At 43.8% G+C, this 19,572-nt stretch overlaps 1 protein-coding gene across 2 annotated transcripts in view; it reads right to left on the bottom strand.

The window, feature by feature from the left end:
- The window catches only part of FNDC1 (fibronectin type III domain containing 1), a 91,856-nt gene that overhangs the window by 56,534 nt on the left and 15,750 nt on the right, over positions 1–19,572 (bottom strand). For both annotated transcript variants that reach the window (XM_019749556.2, XM_074333768.1), the window contains exons 2-4: positions 7,966–8,160; positions 5,585–5,671; positions 5,094–5,162 (exon numbers count right to left, since the gene is read on the bottom strand). In XM_019749556.2, the coding sequence (XP_019605115.2) occupies positions 5,094–5,162; positions 5,585–5,671; positions 7,966–8,160 (351 nt within the window). The remainder of the gene's footprint in view (positions 1–5,093; positions 5,163–5,584; positions 5,672–7,965; positions 8,161–19,572) is intronic.

Below are 19,572 nucleotides of genomic sequence, written 5' to 3'. Positions count from 1 at the left end.
CGCTGGTGTTATAGTTTCCAGCTGCAACACCTGCGGACTTGGACTGGTGAGGGCCACGGAAAGCAAAGGGAGCAACACTCCTTTTCTGATTTTCAGATGCAGACATCCATCGTTTCTTCACCCCACAGGGGAACATAGAGACAGCCTCAGAGACGAGGGAGCTATGAGGAAGGAGTGTGAACATTCTAAGGAAAATTAGGGCTCCATCCAAAGGTGTGTTTGGTTCGGTTTTGTGTGGTAGTTTTAGTCTACAGGCTGTTCTCTGGAAATGAAAGACTTTGTTTTGCTGAATATCTATTGATTATTTCAATTCTTTCCTGCTCTCTGACAGACTATTTGCAAATGAAAGATCCAGTTACAATATATGAATAGCTTGATCACTTGAAAGAGAAAGTGCTTTCTTTCAGGGCTAATATCTGCTTTTGCAGAGATCCTAGGTAAGAGGCGCCTCGACTTCTGTGACTTCATAGCCCCAGGCCTGCCCTCTTTTCACTCAGACATCAGAAGAAAAGCCCAAGGTGGCCATGCCATCAGAAAGCAGCATCCTGTGCCAAGAGGCTGATCTCTTCAGAAGTAGCAGGTTTATTAACAAGTGCGGGTTCTTCCAGAATGTGAAGGTAACGTTGGCAAACATGTCATTCAAGGCCTCTCTGCCTCCCAGCTGCCCCTGCCCTTCCCACTGGGGACAGCCAACTACCCGTCAGCTTCTGAAATAAGCACCCACCCTGACATTGAGGAGAAGGCCTTGCTCCCAGCTGTTTGTGTCCCAGAATTCGCTGAAGGGAAAAACAATGAGCAGATATTTACATGCATCAATGCAGAAGAACACCACAAAATAAGGACGTAAGTGCTGGTGCCGGGAAGGCTGCTCACAGCTGTTGCCGCCTTCAGTCAGCTGATGGTTCCCAAGTCCCTTCCACACATTTCTGTTTGGGCGGCAAGAACATTTGGCTAAATGAAGCTCCACATATAAGCCTCTATCACCTAGAATGGGCTCTACATTGGTGAAGCCTAACTGTATGTACTATGAGTGGCAGCTTAAAACGGGCTCTGGGACAGAGATCCGCAGCCCTAGGATGAAGGTGGCTGTTACCCAGCACGGCCTCCAAGGGAGGGAAGCAACCGCACAGCCAGCAGATCTGACCAGCCCTGAGGAATTCCTGTCTACAAACGCATTCAATGCCATTCCTCACCCAGGCCCCTCCAAATAACCAGAGGCAAGAATTGGGATCTCTGATTAATGACAACACCACTCTGTGGCCAACAAACAGGCCTGCCCAGACAGGACCTCCCCTGAATCAGTAGCTGAACCAGTCAGAGATGACCCCGACCTTCTGACAGACGGCTCTGCAGCACTGAGCGCCCAGCGCTTGTCAATACACATTTCTTCTACCAGGGAACGACCCAGAAGCTGCCTCCAAATGCATTTCCGCTCAACAAACATTTATTGATCACCTGCTACGTGCTTGCCCCAGGCTCTGGAGAGATAAAGATGAGTAAATCTAAGTGGCCTGCCCGTGAGAAGCTCACCATCCAAGATCAGGAACCAGAAACTGAGCTTGGCCCTGCAAATCGCACATTTAATACAACTTGTAATTGCATGAGAAAGTTACTGAGAAAATCATGCCACAGACGTTCTTAATTCCCCCTTGGCCAAAGACTTTAATTAAACTCGTATGTGAAAAGAGGACAGTCTTTGATTCATCATTAATTTTAAAACTCTGAATTGGGGTAGATTTTAAGCACGAGTCTGGCACACACCAGCCTCGTGATCTGGCTCCAGGATTAGCTGGCGATGTCCTGAAACAGCATTATGACAACTGCATACGATCCTACTGAGAGCTAAGATTTCCCAGATGGAGGGTTTGGCGAAAGGGCCGTGTCCTTGACCCCCAATGCCTGTCTCTGTGTATAAGAGACCAGCCCAGATCCAGTGGCAGAAAAAGCTAAAACAACTTCAGAAAAAAAATCTGCAGGAAAGGTAAAATATAGGATTCCAATATGTGAATACACCTGTGACATCTCTTCCCCCGGAACAAAACAAAGGAGGCATTTTACATTTAAACACAAAGAAAACTTTCTAACTAAACAACAAGAGATGAGCTGCCCAAAAAGAGGAAGCTGAAATTTCTGCGGTGAAGTTGCATTTTCATATAGTCCTGTCATTTTCTGAGTCCTAGGAGTTTTCATAATTGGACAAGTGACCAGTCTGAGAATCATTCCAATCCTCCTTCTCCTCACATGGCTTCACCCCCGCAGTCCCCCTGTGGTCTCAGCCTGGTGCTGTCATCTCATCAGGCCTCCTGGCTCCCCTACCTTGTCTGTTGTATACCACAGTGTTTTTCAAAGAATTTATGTCTGTGTTATGGGCTGAATTTTGTCCCCCCAAAATTCATATGCTGAAGTTCTAACCCCCAGTTAGCTCAGAATGCTGCTATATTTGGAGATGGGCCTTTTAAGAGGTGATTAAGTTACATGAGGCCATTAATGTGGGGCCTAATCCAATCCAACTGGTGTCCTTAGGAGGAGAGGAAACTTGGACACACAGGGATACCAAAGATGTGTGCTCACAGAGGAAAGGCCATGTGAGGACACAGAAAGAAGGTATGCGTCTGCAAGGCAAAGAGAGAGACCCCAGGAAAAATCACATCTGCGGACACCTTGATCTTGAACTTCCAAGATCCAAAACTAAATCAATTGCTATTTATTGAAATTGCTATTATTTAAGTCACCCAGTCCATGGTGTTTTGTTACAGCAGCCCTAGCAAACTAATACAGATTATATGCATTACTTTTTGCTTCCATGTTATTGCCTTTCTTTCCCATTAGAATGTAGTCTTCATTAAGGCAAGCCTCATGCATCTTATTCCTGTTGTATCTCTGGCACCTAGACCTGTGTCTGGAAAACCACAGGCGCTGAATGAATTAATTAAATAATTAAACTCCTGACTTCAAGTAAAGACAATGAGGTCAAGATAGGTCTCAGCCAGCAACAGGAGGCCTTCTGAGTTTGAACTGAAACCACTGTTTCAGAATAGATTTTCCTCTGTTTTCAAATAGGACACTGGAAGAACACAAGATGCTAACAGTCAAAGCAACTAAAGCAAACCCTTGGGGTCTTACACCAGGCACTCATGCCAATGTCGGCATTTTGAGGACAAATCCCTTCCTGTGAAAGAAGACGCATGGAATTCAGAATCCTTTTGTTTGACAGGATCATTATATATTAACCATTCCTCAAAACAATAGCAAAGGGTATTTTCCAAGCCTCGTAAAAGACAGAGAGGCTTGCTGGTCACTAATCAATCATTTCTCGTGTCATTCTTATTATCTTTATTAACAATGAAATGTAATTGTTTTTCTGGAGCACTGTAACCAACTCTACGCATTCTGGATATTCTTTTTTTTTTTTTTTTTAAGTTCTACTTTACATCATATACTACAAATGGTTTCAGCTAGCAATTTCTTCCAGTGTCTTTCTTATAACAATGTCTGACAAATGCAGTATCATGTATTATGGCAGAGTGTTCTTTGGAAACCAGAGTGTGCAAAGCCTTCTGCAGAGAAAGGTTAAATTATCTTTAAAGCCAATAATGAGTTGGAGCATGATAGTGTCTGATCCCCAATCCCCCAACTTTCTGCAACACGTGCTTACTTCAGAAAGGCCTCTCTGTCTAACACACACACACACACACACACGCACACGCACGCACGCACGCGTGCACACACGCACGTTTCTACTAAAGAAGGCATAGAAATTAATTACTTAAGAAATTGACTCCTTCCAAAACTACTGTCATTCAGAAAACTTTACCAGGAAGATTACAAAAATGAAATGGTCATTTAAAATACAAAAGATAAAGTTCAAATGCAAGGCACAGCACACCGGTACTAAAGGTTTACGCATCCTTGTGAATGCTTACATTGTGTCTTCAAGGGCAGATGGCCTCTGAAATAAACATCTGTCCTATTTTGCACATTGACTGAGTGTACCACCTTCTTGACTATCTTACTGCTGTGTCTCCCGAGTTTTGCTCCCTGGCCTTCTGCTCATCTCCTAATTCTTGCCCTCCCTACTTCAACTCTCATTTTACAGCATGACTCCTAAATCCATGTCTACCTCTGATTTCTGTCCACCAACTTTTATTCCCTAATCTCCAATCACCTAGAGACATCTCCATGACAACACCCCATGGTTACCTCAAGTCCAACATATGTGAACAAAAATATATCACCTTTCCTCCAAAGCCAGTTTCCTTTTCTGGTTGTTTCGTTCTTCCATGCCTTTTCATATAAAAGGGACTTTGAAAGCTGCCTACACCCATCAAATCTGATCTGAGAAGCAGATTAGAGCCATTGCTTTCAACATACTCACCTTCTTTTCAACAATAACACAAGACTGATGAATCTGAAAACATGGTTCATGAAAATAAAACACAGCCCCCGCCCTATTGCCTTGCAATAGTACCCAACCACACTCTGAAATAGCTGCAACATTTTGCATTAATGTTTTCACCATTAGTTAAATATATTCAAGAAACACACAAGAAATGTCAACACTTCTCTCAACAAGTAAAACAATATGACCAGACAACATCAACACCCAAATGATAAAACATACATATATACAAATATGGAGCAGAGATGGAAGGCAGGTAATCTAACATATCACCAAATAATCCATGGTGTTAAGTAAAGAAAGGCTTGATGCAGCATATTAGCCAATAAAAGCCACTGTTTGGTGGGTCCCACTCATTTAAGTCATCTACAGGTAAAGAGCTGCAAATATCCTGATCAGCCAGGACTGCCATCTCAACCACCATATTTGCCTGTTAACAGCACAACAGAATCCCCACATGTGGACGCAGACACTTCCCCACGTCAGAACATAAAAGAACAGTGAGAAATGAATGACACTGGCTGCAGTCTGGTCCATCAGGTGCAGGGCAGATTGACCAAAACTGTGCGGCATGTGTGTTAGTTTAGCGATGGGAACTAAACAAAGGTTTGTGAGCACATGTGTGTGACAGAAGCACAACCCTCTTGCGAGACGGTGCTTCAGTGAAGACATGAACCGAATGAGCAAATAGTACCTGTGACGGTTTCATTAAATGGTCCTGGACCCTTAATGGGAAAACCATCAATCTTGATCCATTCACCTCCTAAATTAGGAAAATGCAACCTGATAGTTAGAAACGAGGACGACAGGGTTTTCCACATTTCAGTGCATCCCTAACGTATATTTAAGGGGTCTTTTCAACAAACTTCAAAGGGACCTGCTCGGGACATGTTAGTGACGCAGCATCTGAGCTTTATGACAACACATCTTCTTAGTCTTTTGTACATGGCTTACTCTTGTGAGCACTCAAACATTTAGGACAAAACACTAACAACCTATATTGCAATACTTTAAAAAAGGGGATAAATCTCTCCTAGTCTTTCAGCTTGTTATACAAGTCTAAAATATTTTGGTTCAGGATCTCTTTTAATCATTCTAAACATGTATTGACCTGAAGAAGCAAAAAGGGATATTTCTCCCACTCGAAGTGAAAAAATACGGCCTCCGATTCTAGACAGAACTTACCAGGCAGGCTCTCAGCTCTGTAAACGGGACGGCTCACTCCACCATGGTTTTCTGCTGTAACCAGCACAAAGTACACTACCCCCGGCTCTGAAACATATGGTTTATATCAAGCCACTGTTTCGAATCTCCAAGAATGACAGTTTGCTTCACTAACTGTCTTCCTTGTACCAGTTACAACCAAATATAAAAAATCTGAATTAAATGACAAGTCTAACTATAGCATCCTCTCTTTAAAATAAAAATACTAACATTCCCCTCATGCAACTGAAATACACCTGACCCCAAAACACAAAATTTATTTAGTACAAAGTACATGGCGTGTGAAATAACCCTGGATGCATGAATAGTCAACAAAAGCGCTGTTAAGCTTTTTAATGTGAAATCAATGTAGGAACCAGGAATGTGCTGTCTACCAAATATGTGTTTCAATCTACAGTGTCAGAAACTATAAATAATATTTCCCCATGGAAGCTCCAAAGGGAAATCTCCAAAAAAATAAAAAATAAAAAAATAAGAAAAATGTAACTCATAAAAGTTAGTATGTGGGAAATCTTCAATGCAATAAAGATTCATGAAATTTTCTCCTTTTCACAATAAAATGTTCCCCTTACTATGTCTGCATGTTGTCTTTGACTATTTCAACAAAAATCTAGGAAAATATTTCCTAAAACCTTGGAAATGTTCATCTTGAATAATTGGGCTTCACATTCTGACATGCATCTAAGGGTCAAGGTCAAATAGCAATGGTCTCTTTGGCTGACTGAGCTCCTGATGTTGTTGGGATGCGAAAGGAAACCAAGATGCCAGGTTAGAACATGAGTGTACCCTGAACTTGACGCTTCAAAAAGCAAAACTCTAGTGGTGCTGGCTTTCCTCAAAATGAATTATTATCTGGAGAAAGGTAAGTGAAGGTGCCAATTACTTGAAGAGATGAAAGTTTGCAGGCATTTGAGGGGATGAAGGGTTGGAGAGGTTAGAGCTAGTTCTGTCAAAGGCAATAACGGTAATTACATTTCTCAAAGTGAGGAGCGTTCCTTTAACAACTTCAGTTCTCCAGCCAGAGGCCCAGGACACAGCAGCAATACCAATACCATCTGGAACACCTGTTGTGCTCAAGACTGGTATGACTTCTGTGTGACTAGGGCAGGGCCTGGTGGCATTTAGGGTTTGGCATGACCTGCAGGACTAACTGGGAAACGCTCCATGTTCAGACAGAACGTAAAATCATGCTTTGCCAGGCACTTTCTCTCTTTGTTCTGAACTTATAAAGAAATATAATCCACATGTCTCTGATTCATGTTCAGTTAACTCATCAGAGTTGTTTGGGAGACACTTCTTCTCAGTGAGTTCTAAGTCTCTCTTTTTGCATGTTTTTCTTCTCTGCAGCAATCATAACAAGTCAAGGTTTGAGCAAGCACATGTGACCCATGGTTTGGTCCAATAGAACCTCTACTGAACCTCACAGTTGGACTCTGTGGGGCCGTAAGGGGTGTGGAAGAGAATCAGAGAAATGTATGTTTAGCTGGAACCACGAGGAAGGGAATCTGGCCCCCTTTGTCTCCTTTCTGGCCCCCTTCATCTCCCCTATGCACTTTTTCCCCCAGAAAGACTAATATTACAATGCAGGAGATGTGTGGTTGACTATGGTCAGGAAACAGGGAGCATGAATTAATTTTGATCCACTAGAGTCAGGCAGCAAAAATGCTAACATGGCACGGGGACACCTAGTTTCCATAGATACTGATGTCTGTCACTTCATTATGATTCAACTTAAGGTTGCACTGTGAGGTGACTGTAGAGTAAGCGGAGTCTCAGCCTCCTGGGATCAAGAGAATAGAAGACAGAGGACCCACAGGAGGCAGCGCAAAGCCTAAGTTCAAAATCATCTACCTACACTTATAAAACAATACATTGAGGCAAAATTGAAAATAGTCCAAACTCCCAAAATCAAATTTCATGGGGAGAAATGTTACATCTTTGAACCAGATGTGGCTAAGCGTGACACATCACACACACTTTTACAGGGACATCTAACTTGAGTAATGTAATCCCTAATGCTCACATGGTTTATACATGCGATCTCAAGATTAGGCTACAAAGTTGTCCAGTAGTCAAGTTTCGATAAAAAAAGATCAACATGTTTTCCCAAAGCAGATTCAGAAACTAAATATTGTTTCCGACATCAATTTGGAGAGAGATCTAGGGATACTGGAGCTCAAACACAGGATGGGGAAGCAACCGACTCATGACCTTTGCTTCCCGTTCCCAAAGAACCACGGGAACCTGCCACACTTTGTCTCACAAGTAGTCATCCTAAGAATGGAACTGAGAATAGAGGTGCAGTTAGTTCTGACTGGGAACAAGACCAGAATGTCACTTACCCACATCCTCAATGAGGAAGGATTGTGTCTCCTCATTCACCTTGATGTATTTAAGATTTTTCAGTGACTTCCCATAGGCAATGTTGTAATGCTCCACGGGTCTACTGGTAGCATCTTTGGGTGGGTCCCACGTGACTTTCAGGCCCATTTTAGTGGACATCAGTTTCACATGCCTTGGCTTCAGTGGGTGGTCAGCTATGCAAACAGCGCAACTATCAACTTACGGGAATGGCAGATTGGGAAAACGAATTCTTTTTTTCCAATGTTCTCTGATATTGTTAGCAAAAAAGCAAGTGACTTTTAATTTGTCTGATCCTACAGACTTTAAGCACAGTCATGTTTGGACATCGTTCCAGTATGACAGCAAAACAAACATGCCAAACCCACAAGCTTGTATGTAGTTTGGATAACTGTGGGTGGTAAATTTGAACCCAAAGTGAAACAAATCAAAATAAACTCTAGGCATTCTCTGGCTTGACTCTGTTGTCTTCCTGGTACAAGAATAATGAATTTGTAATTTGACATGTTCTCCAGAGGCATTCATATATTAAATAAGTTCTTAGGATTTCACATGGTCCAATCTTTAAATCACCTCTGAGACGAATAACCTAAATCTCTCATAATCAGGAAGAACATCCACTGTATCCAAAAGGAGATTAATGGAAGCATTCATCTCCACAAAGACAACAAAACAGATTCATCAACGCCTTAAAAAGTAGTTAAACTTTGGGTTTTTTTCTGCATTAAGCTAATTTAAATGTTGCCCTATTTTGTTGCAGAAGAAGAAAAACAAGTTATTAAGAAGCACAATTACATTTTTATCTTCCATTATGAGGTTCCAAAAAAGTATTCTTGATTTTCAAAAATAAAATGAAACATAACGTTTTGTCAAGCAAAATCTCTCAGCTCATTATGTAACTGAAACTGCAATGGAACATAAATATATGCTAAATAGTCATGCAACAGTCATAGTTTGGGCAAATTTGGATGTGAAACTGATTACGCAAAGCATTCTCAGGGGGAGAAAGTTACCTAAAAAAAAACAAAAAAGCAAAAAACAAAAAACAAAAACCAGAAACCTTTAAACTTAGCAATATTAAGAAAAATCAATTTGGACTCTCATGGAAGAAGGAAGGGAAGTGAGTTTCATGATGACACATAGATTGGTTAGTATGTGATTTTAATACTGAATGAAAATTCTGAACAGAATAAGTACAGCTGATTCTAACACACATCACTTATTCTTCCCAAAATTGTTCCACTTCTAGAGTAAAACAATTAGGAAAGGCAAGGGCTCCTATAATTTTGCTAGAGAAATTCAAGGAATGAAAAAAAAAAAGAGTATGCAAATGATGACTTGAAAGCACTAGGGAAAGAATGACCATTTTGGAGACAGAAGCATGATGTCAGCCTATGGGCATGGATTAAAACCCACAAAGCGTTCCCTCCCCAATTTCAGAGGTGAGGTTCCTATAAACTGCGATGGGAGAGATCACAGACAAGGAAACCTGATGCCAGCTGGGAAATTTTGAGTTAAAGACTATAAAGACAGCACACTAGTGCATCTCTGGGCCTGTAAAATTAGCAATCACGACTACTCTTCAACAGCTCTCATTTACCCTTTCTTGCCTATGAGAAACTTCAGGATTTTCTTTGCTGGAGGACTGGGGTCCCCTTTCCTCAGTTCCCTTTGTTTCTCCAAGGTTTCACAACCAAACCGTCTCCTCCTTCTCTTCCAGCAGTCGACTAACTTTCCCTAGTTACAATCCCTATTTCCTGAAACAGCAGAAATCATTCCAGGAATCCAATATTTCACACCAACCCAAAGGTGTGTGGAAACAAAGCGAGGTCTTGGAAACTGCGAAGGGGGAGCTCCTGGCTGGGCGATTCTCCCAGGAAAGAAAGCGAGTGCAGGAATGCGTGACTAATGCTTTTCTCTACTGTTCAATTCCAAGTCTTCCGAATAAAACTTTGATCCTGGACAGTGGGCAGTGTGAGACGTGTGGAACCCCGACAACCTCACGTTTTCTACCGGGCACTAGTGATTCAATCAGTACAGAACTGCCTGAGCCTGACAACGATTTCCTTTCCTTACTGACATCTGAAACGGAGGTCAATTTATAAATATACTTGGTATTCTTCCCTTGCAATGCCTTGCATCTATCCTTGGAACAGCAGAGAATAGTTTCTAACTCACATGCGAATCCATACTCAAATGGTTGCACCAGCCCAGTGTAAGGAGAGACACTCAAAACCTTCCAGGAGCTTCAGTAAGATAAACAAAGGAAAGAAGAGCAAGGGGCAAATACCTCCGGGTTGCCAAAACCCAGTGACTCATCTCATTCTGCTTACCCAGTCAGATGTCCATGTGTGTCCACGCATGGGTTAGTTTGTTTTCCTCCTGCCAGCGATCAAGTACCACCACGCAATGTGTCAACTCAATACTCGCCTGTGCCAGCATTTGTATGTTAAACAAAGTAAGCCAGATGGTGTAAAACTACTCTAAGTGTATACAAATGGGCAAAAAAATGGATAGGAAGAGGGGGCCTCGTGAGTGTCTACCATCTGCCACCCACTGCTCCACGCAATTAAACTCACATCACAGGAGGAGCTTAGAACACACACCACTCGGAGGTATTGTTGGCCCCACCCATGTCACAGGTGAGGAAAGCAGGGCCTGGAGCTGCCTGGTTAGGAGAACTGCCCGGAGCTACACAGCTGCACCAGGCTGGAGCCAAAGGCCACTGCTGCTTTGTCCAACTCTAAAGCCTGTCTTCCCACAGCCACAGCCCCTCAAATCTGCCCCCGCTCATAAAGGACCATTGTCATGCAGAGTCTCAGCTCCCGCTCCCCGCACAAGAACATAGCACGTGGTGAGGCCAAAAAGGAACACCCACGGAGCCATGGATAGGGGAGTCATACCACTATAGTCTCCCTGGCGACTGGGTTGGAGACACAGGAAGCAGGAGTCACACGATCCACAACCTGCCATGTGCTTCTCTGCCAACCAACCAACCCCCCGCCCCAGCGTAGCCACGGCAGTTATATCAGAGGCTAATAGCTAACCAGTAATAGCTGATGGCCACCTAGGCACAGCAGATGGCCATCTGATTACAGCGGATGACCATCTACTAACCGAGCCAGCACATTTCCACGTGAGGCCGAGAGCCTGGAAACTGCTTTCTGGGACTCTGTCCGCACAACCAATGACCACATACACTGAAAGTTATTAATCCAGGAAGCCACTACTATCCTAAAAGAAACTGTGAAACCTCCCTAGTTGTGTTAACCATCTCTGCTACCACTTACCTCCCGTCCCCACGTCATTTCCCTCTGGAGGGGGGGGGGGGGAGGCGCACTCCTGCCTCCACCCACAGTCACTTCCGCTGTGCTGGATGTCTTCAAGTGAGGACAGGGAACGGAACAAGTGAATGATGTGTATCTACATTCTTAGGACAAAACCTCAGACCAGAGGAAGGGCTTTCTAATGGTGACATTTTAGGCCTTACAGAGTTATATAGGGAAGGTCGTTTTGGAACACAAAGGCCTTTAGGGGACCCTGAAACCATACCTTCAAGGCAACCTTAGGGTCAATCTCCTTGCAAGATCAGTTCTGAATTTAAGGTTCGCCAAAGGCCTTAGGCCAATATACGCCTACCCTCTCTTCCACCTTACACCCCAACACATATAAATTGGGCCAGTCAAACAAAACATTACAGTGACTTGAGTAGAAGATATTTCTATTCTCTAGATTCCCACCGAATTTGATATTTAACATTGATGACATGTTTGATGCTTCCTAGGGAATGATCCGAGCCTTGCTCAGAAAGAATTGGATAAAAAGAGGAAGGCTGGATAAAAAGCACTTTGTCTCTTGCTCCAGTCCCACCAGGCTCTGGAGTAAACTCATCAAACCAGCATCCATCTAAGGAACAACCGTTCCAGGCAGGCACAGATCAATGTGCATGAACTTGGATTACAAAAGCTTATTCTTGGGGCTAGACACATGACGATATGTTCTATTCCTAATCATTGTCATGTAGGTCTCATGACTTCATTCCTTAGATGTGAGGTAAAGGAATAAGGACTATAAAACTAGTTTCAAGGTCTGCAGACTGCATTCTGTTACAGGATCTGCATTCTGCTGGCATAAAGATGAAATATGACAAAGTGGTTCCTTATTTACTTTTAAGTGTTCTTAGAAACTTAGAACAGACCATCCTCTCTGCTGGACAAAGGAAGCCCATGACCTTCTTGTAATACTGTCAGCATGCTCATCTAATGAAGGTGATATTATGTATATTCTTTACAGCTCTATATCCCATGAACTGCCTCTCTAAAGAGAGAAAGGGCAAACCTAAAGTCAATACAACAGGAATTATATGACCTAATAGTGGTACTATTGGGACATACCTCACAGAGCTTGCATGACAGGTAAGGGCCGTGATAAGCTGTGTGTGTGTTTTTGTCTCCACAGGATGCAAAATGAGGAAATGAGCTTAAGCTGTAGCCTAAGGGATTTTAGGTGAAGTAAAAAGAATTTCCTGTCTGTGTCCTTCCCCTTCGCTCCCATTCAAGGCTGCCTTTGAATGGAGACAGATGCTGAGGTGCCCCCGACCGAAGAAGGAAGCCACAGAAAATCTGCTATGACTCAAGCAATTTCATACCCCGACAAAGTCATTTCCATACTTCATACCAGTGAACTTTGTCCAGGCTCAAGAATATTTTGCCAGGTACCCAGTAGCAAAACAATACTTTGGTGATGTTTTAAATACCGGCAACTGCCAGGCTAGACAGCTCCACACCATGGCTCCCACGAGACCTCTACTGGTCCGCTGCAGAATGGGACATAAGGGCACAGTCGGCACCCAGAGTTCTTAGCTGGCCCTCGCTCCAAACTCCAGGTCTTATCCAAACAGGTCAGTTTGGCTCAAGGGTCAAAGTATGGGTCTGTGTCTACTCAAGGATGGAAACCAAGATTCCAACGGCTCTACAATGTCTGTCCTCGGAGGGTTCTCAGCTTCTGAAGAGTGGCCTCCAGGGCTGACAAACACCCTCAGAAGCCTCAGTACAGAGCTAGGTCCCCAGAGCCAGCAGGCCTGACCAACATCTTCACGGTGCATTCAGCACAGATGATGGGGTAACTAAACCTCATCTGCCCGTTCCTCATCTTCCCACTCTGGCATCTGTCTTGGCACCAGGTACAACCACCCACCCAGTGCTCACCTAAAACACTGAGGGATTCAAGAAAAAAAAATGTTTGAAGGGTTTAGACTAATGAGGTTAACCAAGGGTGTGCAACCCAAACAACTTCAAGGACCAGGAAGCTCAAGCAGATGAGTGAAGACATGATAAGGAGTGTACACTCCATCTATAGGCAACATTTAGTTTTTCGGCATCTGTTGTTCGATATTCTAGGGGTTATTCAAAGAAGCTGGAAATCCTGATTTTTGTATGAAATATCCCAATTTTATACTAGTTAGTGATTAATTTAATTTTTAAAAACACTATGTGAGACACACACACACACACACACACACACACACACACACACACACCAGCTGGCCAGACTCAGTCCATTGGTCTAACTTCACTTCAGGGAGAACCCTTCGGTTGCTCGTCTGGACAACTTCCCAATGTCCTATTTTAATTCTGAGACTCCTCTGGGAGTCTGGGTCTGTGAAGAAGGTCTACAGCTCAAGATGAATGCTAAAGTCTGAAGAACTGGAACTAGAGCTATCCCAGCCTCTGAAGGCTTTAGGTACAGCTCTGTTCAATGACTCATATTCCACCTCCAGACCTCTCCCAACCCACCAAGGGACCCAAAGGCTGCAAACTCTGCAAGGTACCTTCCAACGTTGCGAGGAAGTAGGGAAGATAGCTTTGGGAAGGGAGTGTGGGATGCTACATAAGGTTCAACTACTAGCAAAACCAACAACTGCTACGTGTCCAACTCTGGTCTAACCATTCTAGACCAAGAGTCCCTATTGCTTGTTCGACATTTTTCCATGTGAGTTCCAAAGCAAACATGCACAAAATGAAACTCAGTATCGTATTGCTCTCTACCTTGGTTCAGCCATCATCACCCAGCCTTAAGTGTACAGGCATATCCACAATGGACAAAAATAAATATGTTCCTAGAAAGGGGACTCCGTCAAGGGCTATTTCTCAGAATAAAGAGACAGGGAAGTTCAGAACCAGTTAATAAAATGAATCAATGGTAAAAAGTAATCCAAAAATGACACAACTCATGGAGAAATCACGCTTAGAAGACTGTGATTCAAAATAGTAACTGAATCTTTCTGGATCCAAAGTGTCGGTTTTGCTTGTTTGTTTCTTTGTTATGTTTTACTTTTTAAAAATGGCATATAGTTACTTCATTACTGGTAAGCAAAAAGAGAAAGGATGATAGACAAATGGTAGATGTGAGAGAGAAGTAGTGAGAGCATCACCAACCCAAGGAGAAGCAAGGAAACAACTCCCTCCTCCTTGGCATGCTTTCTCTGTATCTGCTCCATCATAACTTTCAAAGTTGACTGATTTTAGCCAAATATGGTACATCACGGAAAGAGCTGGCACCCAGTCAGAATTCAAAAAAAAAAATTAGATGACTGAATAAATACTGTGTTTGATTTATGGTCCACCTACCATCTAGAAACAAAACAGCAGCTAATAAACATGCTTCAATCTTTTAATTTCTGTGGTCGCACTGAACAGAGCAGACCTACAATTCACATAATCATTGCAGACCCTGAAGCCGAAACCTGCAGCTGAGGTAAGAAAACCCACTAATAATGTCGAGAAGGTAGAATCAGGTATTTTCTGAGGCCATAACTGATGTAATAGTTGCAAGAAAAACAAATGTTACTTGTTCTTTGATTTTTCTCCTGCATACTTACTGAAGAAAATGATTCAAGTAGTTAAATATCAGTTTGACTGGACTTGAAAATCAAATCTGAAAAAGAGATTTGGATCTAAAAACTCATGGTCACACTGTACTACACAACTCATAGATTTTTAGGACCCGTGTGTTATACCCTAAATAGCAAAGGGGATCTATTTGGGCAAGCAGTAAAAAGGGCCTGTATGTTTTCACTGCGGTGATACGTAACAAATCGCATGTCAGTTTTATTTCACCTGACTGAATGTACGAAGCAGTTTTCCTGAGTTTGAAGCTTGGCGCCAGGTGGGCTCATTATGAACATCTGCACTCACAACCGATGTGAGAAAAGAGTCAGAAATCAAACTATCAGGTGTGCTATTCATAAGGTTGCATTGGAGAAGGTCGGGCTAAGCTGCAACCACCATCCTGGGTCCTGTCCCTGCTCCACTTTCCAATTCCGAACCCTCCCCTGGACACAAAAGGGAGAGCTAAGTCTGCAGAGCACACCACCCCGGGACCACTGCCTCACAGGCACAGGTGAGGCGAGAGCAACAGTGCCCCGCCACGTGGAGGCAAGAGTGGAGCCAAACGCAGCCTTCCTGCAGGGTGACAGACCTGAACAGAAGACGCACAGGCCTGTGGCTTCTAGTCTGCTAACACCACCAGGCAGAGGAAGGAGACCAAAGATCACCGGGCCCTTAGCACTCACCCCTCAGATCATGGAAGGGAGGGAGTAAGGGATGAGGACAGAAGCCAGAAGAGAAACGTGAGGAGAACCCGGAAGTCCCACGACTTCCCCAGCAGGCTGTTCCCTCACCCCACTGGGCGTGACCATCAACCTGAGGTCAAGCTGCAGCTGCCCTTCAGGGCCCCTGCTGCACCGGCAGGAGCCTCCCAGTACTAACCACTGCCCCACCATGTTTCCTCCTGGAGTTATATGTTAGGATCCCCTCCCCACTCCTAGTTTCCAAAAGGCCCTGAAATGAGAAAGGCTCATTCTTTAGCCCAACTCCAAAGTCAGGTTGACCTCCAGGCTGAACAGCTACTCCTGGCCTGTCCTATTCCAATCCCAAATTTTGCCCAGCTTATGCTGGTCAAAACAGCCCACCAGTATTTCTGCAATGAGATGAAATGACAGCATAAAAATATCCTAGGACTACAATATCAGCCATATAAAAATGTCCCAACTTCAGTATAAGTTCCTCCCATTACAAAATTCTCAGGGAAAATGTCAAGTCTGAGAGTAAAGCCTTCTTCATCTTCCGGCTTCATTGCCATCAAAAGAAATTAAACTCCACATTCCTTTCCTCTCTTCCTTATTCTGTTTGACCCCAGCCTCAGGAGAATCACTGAAATGCCCAGAAGGGGTCAGGGTTCCCTTGGCAAGTGTGGTCTCTGCCATCTGCCACTGGCACTGGCGTAGATTCTTCAGGATTCCCTGAAGTAAAAATAATTGACCCCAAAGTCTCCCACTTGCCTAAAATTCTTTAAGTCCCAAGATGCTAACATCTCTGAGGCAGCGAACCCCAAATGTGCTGTGTAAAGGATGCATACTATGTTTGTCTACCCAGGGAAGCCTCCCACAAGTCTCCTGGTAACAGACCTCTGATCACGTGACCCCAGCTGGCCCAGGAGACGTCACTGGAATTGTTCTAACTGGACCTGGACCCTGGGCACTGTTTTGCTTTCTGACCATGAGGCTGTGAAGAAAAAAATCCTAGAATTGTTGGTGACCAGCTCTCGCTGCCTCGCGGAGAAGAGACCAGAGACAGAGAGAGAGTCTGGGGAGGGGGGACAGTTAGAGCCCTGGTTCTGGGCATCTATCTCTAAGGCCAGCTCAACCCCAGCACTTCCCAATGCATGGCTCCACGCCAACAAACTCTGGGATTTAGATTAGTTCAAGTTGGGTTTCTGCCACTTGCAGTCAGACTCTGATGGATGAAGAGACTATTAATCAAGATCTTCTATGAAAGTTGAAAATAACTTTTTGAAGCTACCCCAGCAGCCAATACATTTGGTCACAAAAGGCTGCCAGTGCAGACACACCCAAAGAAATTAAGGCAAATACCAGCTGGGGACGGCTGCCATTCCTAGCAGAGCGTTCCATGCAGCCCACCCAGTCTGGCCATTGACGGGAGGAGCAGGACCAGACAACCTCGGTTAAGTAGAAAACCCCCAAAGGAACGTTAAGGGTTTTTGAAATAAACTAGTCCCTTAAACCCCCAAAATGCTGAAATTATTTCTTAAGTATACCAAAGATTGCTCTTTAATGCAACAAACCCTCATGTTTATGTAAGTCTCCCTGCTTCATCTTTGTTTGAAATTCAAGTTTTACTTTCCACTGGAAACCGCCAAATACTTCTCAGACTCTGAAATGAAGAAAACACAGATCTCAGTGTAACCACGAGTGTTTGACCAAAAATCCAATCAATAAGCCAGAAAAGGTTAGGATGTACTAAAACTGCAGTCTAGCTTGGGGGTAGGAATCAATGTGACATGTGACATTTGACTTTGAGACTATGATTCTGAGGACAGGTGGACAAATTCAGCTATTGTCCATAAGAGACCAGACAGCACAGGAATATTCCAAAATGTAGAGAGATTCTGATCTTTGGCAACATGTGGGCAAAACACTGAAATGATTAACTGAGTTTTAAATAATTTTTCAAATGGAATTATATTTGCCAAATAATTATGACCCTCCCTTATCCTCCCCATCCCGCAAAAAAAAAAAACAACAAGGAAAGTACAGGTTGTTTTGCAACTGTGTGAAGTAAAGTTGACAGATGGTTGATTGCATTTTCCACCTGGAAGACTGAGTTGTGTAGACACAGCCTAAGTATTAAAGTAATGGCCTGGCTCCTCTTCTGACATTTCACAGTATGCATGGGGCTCAATAAAAGAGTTTTCCACAGTCGGTATGCTTCTCTAGGGATAACTGTGTAAAAAATGAAACCAAACTCTAGGTCTTTGGAGTCTTTAAACTTAAAAAACACTCCAGGGAGCTGAAAGAGCTCTGCAAACAGAACCTCTGACCCCACCAAGGGGAAGCCACACAGTGCAGTCCTCATTAGAGAGAAACACCAAGACAAGCAGATGTTCCTGTCCCTTGGGAGATCCAGGGCAGCCAGGGCTCTCCAGACTTCACCCCTGGTTCACATTCCTCAAAACCCAATCAATTTGCCCGTGTCATGGTGACTTACTAGATTCTACCCCCATGCCCAACGTGTGCTGTCCTTTTTACCTGGGAAGGTGTACGCGAGCAGAGTGAGAAGCTGGCTGCTCTGTGGGTGGCTGGAGCGTCATCAATCCCTCGCTGCCCTCAGTGCTTCCTAACGGACAGAGAGCCAGCGAGGCCACTGGGCTCAGAGCGCCCTCCTGCTCACCTCTCCCCTGGCCTCGGCTAAACCTGAGTTCCCTGCGGTTATCCCTGGCCCCGCAGGCGTTTTCCAGTATTTTGATAACAACAAAGCATCATTTTATTCAGACCAAAAGGCCAGATTAGCATGTGCACAAGCTAAAGTGCTTATAAGGACACTAGAGGGTCACTGGATACAATTGTGAATTACATTTTTTTCCTCCATCAGCTCAAAGAAGCTAAATGGTGAGGCCATCCAAATCTCTAAATCTTTTTTTTTTTTTTAATTAAAGTTTATTGGGGTGACAATGGTTAGTAAAGTTACATAGATTTCAGGTGTACAATCCTGTATTACGTCATCTATATATTATATTGTGTGTTCACCACCCAGAGTCAGTTCTCTTTCCATCACCATATATTGGATCCCAAATCTCTAAATCTTGAAGTCGGGTTTGTCTGAGTCCACTTCTATCCTGTCCAGACTGTCAGCGCCACCACCCCCTCAGCCTTCCCTGGGTAAGCAGTCTCCACCTCCCTGAGTTTCAGGAGGGCGTGTCGGGGAAAGAGGCCATCCTCACAAGTGGCTTTAGTAAACTGCTCTCCCTGGTGCTGCACACAAGCTGGTCCTCCTGCTGGCACAGGGGAACTTCCCCTGGAAAGAAGCCCGATGCCGCCTGGGCAGCACTTTCTCTCCTTTTTCCCCTTCTCCTCAGGAGTTGGCACCCACCTCCCACCTAAGGCACCCTCAACACAGTCACAATCCTGTGATTCTGGGAAACAAAGGTCTGACTTCAAATGTTCTCTCGTTACCTCAAAGGTTAATGGCTCCCTCTGGTCAAAGTTTGCCTAGAATGTTCTAGAGTCTAGGTTGTTTGCTTGTATTTGGGGAGGAATGGGTGAAGAAAGACCAAATATTTGTTAACATAGTTTACCTCACATTATTCCCCTTTGTTATCTTTCTTCTTTCCTTCCCCCAACCTCCTAACTTGGGAAAGATCGACAAAGCACAAAAACACAAAAATGGACAATAAAATGAAGTGGCAAGGAATTCTGTTTCAAAACAACAAGTGGCAAAACTAAAGTCAAATTCTCAAGCTCAAAAGATACTCTTAAAATGAATCTGCCTTCTCCTCAAGATGTTTTCTGAGATGATTAAAGTTAATTGTTTTTAGTCCCTTTCAAGTCAAGTTTCCCTACTAATTTGTAACAGTTTAGCGGCTTGCATTGAGTTCAGCCACCACCATGATAGACACTATGGGTTGGGTCTCCAAGAGCCATTCCCAGCTTCCTCTTCCTCCTGTGCCTTCTTCTACAACAGAGGCTGGGATACAAATACTCATGACCCTTCAGCCTCCCCTGTAGTAAG

Source organism: Rhinolophus sinicus, linkage group LG05 (genome assembly GCF_036562045.2).
Source record: "Rhinolophus sinicus isolate RSC01 linkage group LG05, ASM3656204v1, whole genome shotgun sequence".
Classification (NCBI taxonomy): domain Eukaryota; kingdom Metazoa; phylum Chordata; class Mammalia; order Chiroptera; family Rhinolophidae; genus Rhinolophus; species Rhinolophus sinicus.
This window is presented reverse-complemented; position numbering and strand designations above follow the sequence as displayed.